Below are 8601 nucleotides of genomic sequence, written 5' to 3'. Positions count from 1 at the left end.
ATTTCACAATGTTATGTATTGACTACAATCTTGTAACTACTAGTTAAAGGTTTTAGGGTAGCAACACATACTCCAAAAACACCCTGACTTAAATTTAAATACATGGTACCAGTGCTTTCTGGAGAGGGAAAGGCTGATGGTCTCGAAATTGTGATTGTCACCTATTAGAACCCCAAGGATCAGATTCCTTACACATTATTTTTTTGTGAAGTTCAGTCCCTCAACCCCTTCCACCACACCACCCTACAGTCTTGATATGTGCATGTCATCTAGCCTTGCATTAGTAATTACACAACTCACAGGACAACTTAATTTCAGTGCAGTTTTTGCCGCCCCAGCCATCAGGACACAAACAGATCCAGTCATTAACCAGATCACAGCAGCACAACCCGCCATTTTGGCATGGGTTAGGAATACAATCATTAACATCTGCAAGAAGTTTATACTGGTAAGCACAGATAAAGACAATACTGTACTTGTAAGCAAAGGTTGACATGATTGATATGAAGTATTTATTACATAATTTAAGCTGGACATGGCCAAAATAGCACACGTCAAAATACACACAAAGAGGACGCTTTGCATGTAACATACAAATACCAAAATTCCTAGATATAATTTTTTTACCTTCAATAAATAAAGCTTTCTTAGACAATGTACTTCTTCATTTGTCGAAAGGTCAGTTAAAAAAAAAACAGAAAAGAAACATGAAAAACTATCGAAAGGAGCGATGCAATCCACTTACTTTCTTCACAGTTGTTGCCAGTGTAGCCTGGTGCACATGCGCATGTGTATCCATAGACTCTGTCTGTACAGCTTCCTCCGTTGAAACATGGATTGCGTTGACAGTTATCAAAGTCTAATTAAATATAGAGAAATTGTGTAGTTCCAGAAAATATCCATACCCCACCCCCCATGGAGGGGATTGGAAATTCCGGGGGGTGGGGGGGGGGGGTAAAATGCCCTTTTTCCTTAACAGTTACTGTCTCTATTTTTTTCCAGGGGGTTGGAAATTCCAGAGGGGTGGGGGTCATACCTCCGACCCCCTCCATGGGGGGGGGGGGGGGTGGATATCTTCTGGGATTACACATTAACCCTTTCACGCCCAAGTTTTTTTGACTGACGCACACAAAATGACACCAGGTCTTCAGTTTTTATAGATTTTCTCTTTTTCCTTAGAATTTCATGGGCCGACATAGTAAGAACAAATATTGCCCACATAATTATCGATCGGAATAAAGTACTAGTTTTCCAAATATTGTATTGCAACAATTTTTATAAGCAGGCAAAGACAAACTTTTTTGAATTTAGCGCAATTTAACCGCGTGCTCGTCATTTGTTAGTTCCAGTTTATGCATGTTTTCAGATAAACTACATCAAATTAACTTCAAAGATTCAGGGTTAACTCTTTAGGGAAGCATATCCAAGTATTAAACATAGCTATTTTTCAGGTTTAAGCGAGCTGGTTGTGATAGTCATGTCAGCACCGTTTCTACACAATACAGCATCAACATGGCGGCAATAAAAGCACGGCTTGCATGGTCATTTCATTTCTAAATTTTAGCGGCTTTATTTCATGGATTGAACAAAACTCAACTGTCCATTTTTGCTCATGATTGTCTAATTGATTGACAATTAGCCATAATCTGTGAATCTGTGAATAAATCAAGTATAGCACAACAACACGAGGATTTGAGAACATCATCGAGCGGAACGAGTGGTGACTATTGAACAAATTCAAGATGGTATTGTGAAGAATTTTCTGCATTGTTGTTCAGATGCGGCCAAAATAGGCTTGCAAGAAAGTATTATTTGCTGCTATTGGTTTTGCAATATCCAACTGGACGAGAAACACTTAAATATTCGCGAATTGTTGGCAATAGTCCGATGCCATGAGTACTTACAAAAATACCGAGATGGTGGCTGAATTTATTCACCGCTAGTTCCTGCATCGTTCGCTGTTGCTCTCAATCCACTCAGAATCTTTCTCTTCGTTTCCTTTTTGCCATTTAGAAGCGCCTCAAACAAGTTTGTTCGATTGACAAGAAATTAAATCAATTCAGAATGTTGAAAATATAAAAAAAACAAAGTTCAAAGTCATTATTCTTCGGTCCGATGAAGGGAGTAGCTTCTTGTTCCTCAATGGCAGTACCAGTTCTGTACCAAAGTTGGTCTTTGGGTCGCAAAATACAGACATTTTTCTGCTAGAAATTAGCCCACGGCCATCGTTGTTTACCGATTGTGAATCTGTCTCTCCCAGGCCGTAAAACTCGCTATCGCTATCAAAATCACCCAAAATATCATGAGTCAAGTCCATGATCTAAAGGCAAGGTCCGTGGTCGTGAATGGATTTCGAACGCGCTAACTTTGGATAAAAATTTCATGACGAACAGTTCGTTGTACGGACTTGAGCTGTAAGAGAGAAACGTGCAGAATTTCATGCTCTATCGATTCCACGTGTTAGGTTTCCATATAAGGCAGTCCTTTTGTCTTTTTGTCCAATGACAAAGAGGCATACAGCAACATTCGGAAAATTCCGTATCTGGGCGCGAAAAAATGCTTAGAGCCAGGTGATTTCTACGTATTTGCTTGAGAGCCTCTTTAAATAGCTTACGTAAGTTTAAGTATTTCACATACAATTCGGCAAAAACTTTATTTTCTCAATTCAATTAGGGCCAGCCTCACATAAATGATTTGAACTTCATAACATAATAATAAATATACCGTTGAAATGCGTTGTAATAAGTAAGGGTTAAATACCGAGGACGGAGGCATTTCGCCGTATAACAGCCTGACTAGCTTATTCTATGATCTATACCTAGTAAAATAACAATTTAGACTGGGGAAAAGAGACAAAACTCAATAATGGTTGACTCTTTTTGGAAAAAAACAAGGTTCAGGTTATTACTGACCTGTAAATAAAACCCAGCAGAGTAGACGCCCAAGAAAAGTTTATGAACTCCCTGGCGAGGAAGAGTGTTTTATCAAACCAAAGCTTTAGCGTAGCTTGCCGATACGGGTTCCCTACAAGTAAATTATAATTCCCAAAGTTTATGTATAAACTATAAATTTATTGAAATCCTAATTTTATTGATGTCTGTAGACAACTTGCACCCCTAACATTGCTGTGGCATCGGCATTTTTTCGAAAGAAAGACAAAGAACAAATAAATAAAGTCATTTTGTAGAAAAACTTCTAATACTTTCTCATAAAGCTGTTTATATTTTTAGGCGCACTGTGACAGCTAAATGTCAAATCATTTGACAGAGGTGAAACCTCATCAGGATCACTGATTCCACATACACGCTGTGTAGCCATTTTGGGAAAAAAGGTAGGCTAAATAATAACGGCAATATTTTGGGGGTCGTTTCTTTTGGGGTCGTAGCTTTTGGGGTCACAGGTTTTAGGTCTTCGTTTTTTAGACACCCCAACTAAACCGATGCATTGTTAATATTTAATCGTTGTTATCAAATCTGTGGCGATAAAGTGGTGTTTTTTCTCATTTCTACTCAAGGTTCAATATGATGGTCCTTCATTACCGCGGTGATTCTAGATACTAAAATTTCTTAGATACTAAACTGATATTAAACAGATACTAAACAGGCGGCGAGATATAAGTTCAAAGAGAAAGTGAGCTGTCACTCATCAATCATGTCTCATACCAACATCACAACATTGGCCGTAATTAGGTAGGTTTTCGGACAATGGAATCGAGCGTGTTTCACTCCCTTCCTATTTTATATAGAACCTAAATACGAAGATTAGGTTTGGAGAGCGTTCGGGCTAGTCACGAACACTCAAGAGGCTATATGGTAACTCAGTACCGTTCAAATGTTTCGAGAGATGAAAACAACGATCGCGTGGGTTTTTAGAAATAGAAATATAACGAGAAAGGATTTCGCTGAATCGGGAGGCAGGAGACATTTCGCACAAAGGTTAGAGATATTTTATTCGCTGAATACAATATTCAACACAAATTGGGAATGCATTTTTGTTTATTTTATTAAGAAATCGCTGACAAAGTATCCTAATTCCCGTGTGCTAACGGAACCAAGTTGGAAAGCGCGCGGCGATTTTAGTCTATTTAACAGAATAAAGCGCTTTTCCCATTCGTAGCAACGGAGTTTCGTAGCAACGAGATAGTATCATAGGCCCTTAACCAGAAACCAGACATAATATCCTTATTATTAGAGGCCCGCCAGCGGGCAAGTGGCGGGCCTGCATTTGAATATATTTCAATCTATTGGAACGACGTTGTCTAACAGCCTTAGTTTTTATTTCCAAAAAAAGATTTGAAAGCGTTATTATTCCAGAACTTCGAGCGTAAATTAGCGCGTTTTCGAGTGGGTACCAACATCATGCACATAGCTAGAACCGCAATCAAACTCATAGGAATACTTAAAATGTGTTTGTTTTAATTCTATCTCTTAGGTTTAGATATTTGCTTTGACCCCACCTTGGGCTATGCCTCGTCATAATGTAACATACATTCGCCATAATCGTAGCGTAAATCCTACTTAGAGGACACATACAGTATGGTTGATGTTCATTAACGAAAAAACTCAATAAAGTGTTCGTTATCGCAAAACAAAAAAATTATGCGATGTAAGAAAGTTTTCTAAGGCCATTAGCGCTAAATTTTAAATTCTTATTCCGTCTCCCAACTCACATTTGCTTTCGAAGATGCCCTCCATTCTTTTTTCACGGTTTGTGCCTGCGTGAACCCTGGGATATGTACGACTGTGGCATAACGCCACAGCAGCTAACAGCACAATTAATATGAGACATCTCATCGTGGGTTTCCTGGAGTCACTAGAATAGCCACCTACGAGAAGAAGACATCTCATCGTGGGTTTCCTGGAGTCACTAGAATAGCCACCTACGAGAAGAAGACATCTCATTGTGGGTTTCCTGGAGTCACTAGAATAGCCACCTACGAGAAGAAGAATGCGTGATTATGCTATTGGAAGCAGGGGCATAGCCAGGGGGGGCCCAGGGAGACCGCCCCCCCCTTTTAGCAGCCAGAAATACAGTAAATGTATGAGACATTTTCTAAATCACAGGAAAAAAATGCCTTGAAAGGGCCTTTTGGGCCTCCTCCTGCTAATTTTACAACGCTTTTTTAGATAGTTCCGATACTGTTTTATGGATTTTATAGCCATGTTCAGGTTTTTTTGGGGTCGTTCTAGAAATGTCTCTCAAAGTATACTTGTACTTTTTTGGTGCTTCTGAAAAGTTTACAAAACGTGCTTACCTTATAACGACCACTTGCTCTTGCTTGGAAGAGAATGAACATGAGTAAAGCTTGCCGCCTTTTGGGGCATTTCATATTTGGGTGTGGAATGGGGGAAGATTTCAATTGACAGGTGTCAGAAACACTACAGCAACGACGCCTCTGAAGACTAATAAATTGTGTTTAATCTATATTGTGCTTACTCTCTCGATTCTGATTGGCTAAGTAAAAGCGCGACGCAATACGATGAAGCTCAGCCAGGGCCATCAGATACTAATCAGATACTAAAAACGGTCAGATAAAAAATATTAAAATAATAACAATAACTATTTATCGAGTAAAATCAGCTAGAATCGACGAAAAGGCATTATAAATATGGTTTCTTAAATTATTTACAACAACTTCTGTAATTTGTGTGGATCCTAGTCATGTCTGATTAGAATACCTTGTCTGGTTTCTTGTTTAGACGCTTGCAAATTTCTATGCAATATGCAAGAAAAAAGCTAATATATAGATTTAGGCATTGCCTAAAAGCGGACTTCCAAACGACCAAATCTTTGCTTATTTTTGCTTAATAATTTAAAAAAATATTATATATATATATATATATATATATATATATATATATATATATATATATATATATATATATAATACAACATCCTATGGTACAACCCGCCCTTCAGCAAGAACACCAGCACCAACATCGGCCACAGATTCCTCACCCTGATAGACAAGCACTTCCCGAAAGACAACCACCTCCGTAAAATCTTCAACAGAAACACCATCAAAATCAGTTACAGCTGCATGAACAACACCAAACAGATCATCGACAACCACAACAAGCGCATCATCACCGCATCGTCGGCTACCGAGATCACCAGCTCCGCCCCTACCACTACCAACAACAAGACATGCAACTGCCGACAGAAAGACACCTGCCCTCTAGACGGAAACTGCCTACAGACATCTGTTATCTACCAAGCTACCGTAACTCGAAAAGACAACAACACCTCGGAAACATACGTCGGGCTCACTGAAAACAGCTTCAAGACCAGGTACAGAAACCACACCGCATCATTCCGACACGCCAAACACAGAAACTCCACCGAACTCAGCAAACACGTCTGGACTCTCAAGGACAACATGATTGAGTACTTTATTTCATGGCGCATTCTTTCTTCCCACTCCGCCTACAACAGTACCACTAAGCGTTGCAACCTCTGCCTCAAGGAAAAGCTGACGATCATCTGCCAACCCAAACTATCAACTCTAAATAAACGCAATGAACTCGTGTCCTCGTGCCGCCACAGAAACAAAGCCCTGCTACGAAACAATTAGAACTGTTAATCCCGTCACCGTTAAATTTTCGCGCTATCAATTTTTCACACGTTCCGCACTGTTAGTTTTCGCCCCGCATATTTAATGTAACTCGCTATTGTTCCTCTTACCGCCTTAGCTAAAACTATCAGTCTATTATTATGTAAATTTCAATGTTAATAGTATATATACGATGGTAGGAATATTCTCATTAAATCCCCTGATGAGTGGGCAACCACGAAACAGACCTGTAGGGAAACCTATGTAGTTTGTATTTTTCTCAAACCAACACTATACACCGCTCTACTTTCGAGTATTGAGCACTTTCTATGAAAGCCTTCAACCATCATTTTATCCAGACTCCAAGTTTTTCTTGTTGAGCACTCTAAGGCTACTCATTATGGAAAAATTCCACATCAACTACTCAACGAAGAATATTCCCCTACCATCTCGCAGTGATTACCTCCAACGCCTTATTGAAAAAACCGAACACTTTTTACGCCGAATGCGCTGGAAAGCACACTTCTTCCTAAACACAGACACCGCCTCGACCTCCAAAGAAACCTATGGATTCCGCTCAACCAAAAATCCGCCTCCTGTAGAAGAACTGAAAGAGTTCGAAGAAGACATGTTAAAAATGATCCAGTCAGTAAAATTCAAGAACCTGAACACTCCTTTCCTGGGCAAGCTAAAAGAAGACACCGACAACATTAAAAAAGAACCTAAACTACTGATCCCCGCAGATAAAACCACAAACTTCTAAAAACTAGAGCCAGCTACCTACAAGAATCTCCTAGAAAAAGAAATAAACAAGTCCTACAAAAAAGCACCCTCCGAAACAACGCAATCTGTCCACAAGAAAAACAAAGAGATCGCTACAAAACTGGATTTAGACGATAGAATGGACACCACAGCCAACAAGCAAGCCTTCATAACTCTCAAAGACCATAAGCCGAACTTCGCTAACAAACCTACCTGCAGACTCATCAACCCCACAAAACCCGAAATCGGAAAAATCAGCAAAAAGATCCTCGACCGTATCAATAGCGTAATTGCAAAGAAACGAAACTTCAACCAATGGAAAAGCACTAAAGCCGTCATTGACTGGTTCAAGGCTGCCGAAAACAAACACCAACTCAACTTCATCTGTTTTGACATTGTAGAATTCTACCCATCTATCAGCCAAGACCTACTATCAAGAGCACTCGACTTCGCCTCCAACTATGACGAAATCACCCCTGATGAAAAAGAGATCATAACCCACTCCAAGAGCTCCTTCCTGGTCCACAACCAAACACCCTGGCAGAAGAAAGGCAACACGATATTTGATGTTACGATGGGGAGCTTCGATGGCGCAGAAACCTGTGAACTTGTAGGCAACTTCCTTCTCTCCCAACTTCAGGACCTCAATATGAACGTAGGACTCTACCGCGACGACGGACTAGCCATCACCAACGCCACACCCAGAGCCACCGAAAACCTAAAAAAGGAACTATGCCGCATCTTCAACAACAACGGACTCCGAATCACCATTGAGGCAAACAAACAAGTTGTCAATTTCCTAGACGTCACCCTTGACCTAAAACGTAATGCACACCAGCCTTATACAAAGCCGAACTCCTCGCTACAATATGTCCACCGTGAGAGCAACCACCCGCCCTCCATCACCAAGAACATCCCTGCTGGTATCAACAGACGCCTATCTGCCCTATCTTCAGACCAAGCCTCCTTTGACCAGACCGCGCCACCTTACCAGAAAGCACTCGACGATAGCGGATACAACTACACGCTACGCTACGAACCCAACACCGTAACCAACCATAAAACCCGCAAACGCAACAACATCCTATGGTACAACCCGCCCTTCAGCAAGAACACCAGCACCAACATCGGCCACAGATTCCTCACCCTGATAGACAAGCACTTCCCGAAAGACAACCACCTCCGTAAAATCTTCAACAGAAACACCATCAAAATCAGTTACAGCTGCATGAACAACACCAAACAGATCATCGACAACCACAACAAGCGCATCATCACCGCATCGT

At 40.5% G+C, this 8601-nt stretch overlaps 1 protein-coding gene across 2 annotated transcripts; it reads right to left on the bottom strand.

The window, feature by feature from the left end:
• Window positions 1-280: 280 nt before the first annotated feature.
• LOC5505933 (delta-like protein D) lies at window positions 281-5795 on the bottom strand. 2 transcript variants are annotated; one of them, XM_048734450.1, is made up of 4 exons: window positions 5255-5795; window positions 4670-4879; window positions 746-859; window positions 281-429 (listed from the first exon to the last, which is right to left on the bottom strand). In XM_048734450.1, exons 2-4 carry the CDS (start codon window positions 4845-4847, stop codon window positions 281-283), a joined length of 441 nt encoding a protein of 146 aa, XP_048590407.1. In that variant the 5' UTR covers window positions 4848-4879; window positions 5255-5795. The 2 variants fall into 2 exon arrangements, with proteins under 2 accessions (XP_048590407.1, XP_032230182.2); XM_032374291.2 differs by having other exon boundaries at window positions 4670-5795.
• Between the last annotated feature and the right edge of the window lie 2806 nt (window positions 5796-8601).

The sequence above is a fragment of the Nematostella vectensis genome, chromosome 11 (assembly GCF_932526225.1).
Source record: "Nematostella vectensis chromosome 11, jaNemVect1.1, whole genome shotgun sequence".
Lineage (NCBI taxonomy): Eukaryota > Metazoa > Cnidaria > Anthozoa > Actiniaria > Edwardsiidae > Nematostella > Nematostella vectensis.
This window is presented reverse-complemented; position numbering and strand designations above follow the sequence as displayed.

What these genes read in the sequence shown, in the direction of transcription:
- LOC5505933 (XM_032374291.2), bottom strand. Translation starts at nt 4,901, where the DNA reads ATGAGATGTCTTCTTCTCGTAGGTGGCTATTCTAGTGACTCCAGGAAA. An exon ending in GGGCATCTTCGAAAGCAAAT is followed by an intron (nt 860 to 4,669) that starts GTGAGTTGGGAG and finishes ATATTTAATTAG; the next exon opens with ACTTTGATAACTGTCAACGC. An exon ending in TGGCAACAACTGTGAAGAAA is followed by an intron (nt 430 to 745) that starts GTAAGTGGATTG and finishes AACTTCTTGCAG; the next exon opens with ATGTTAATGATTGTATTCCT.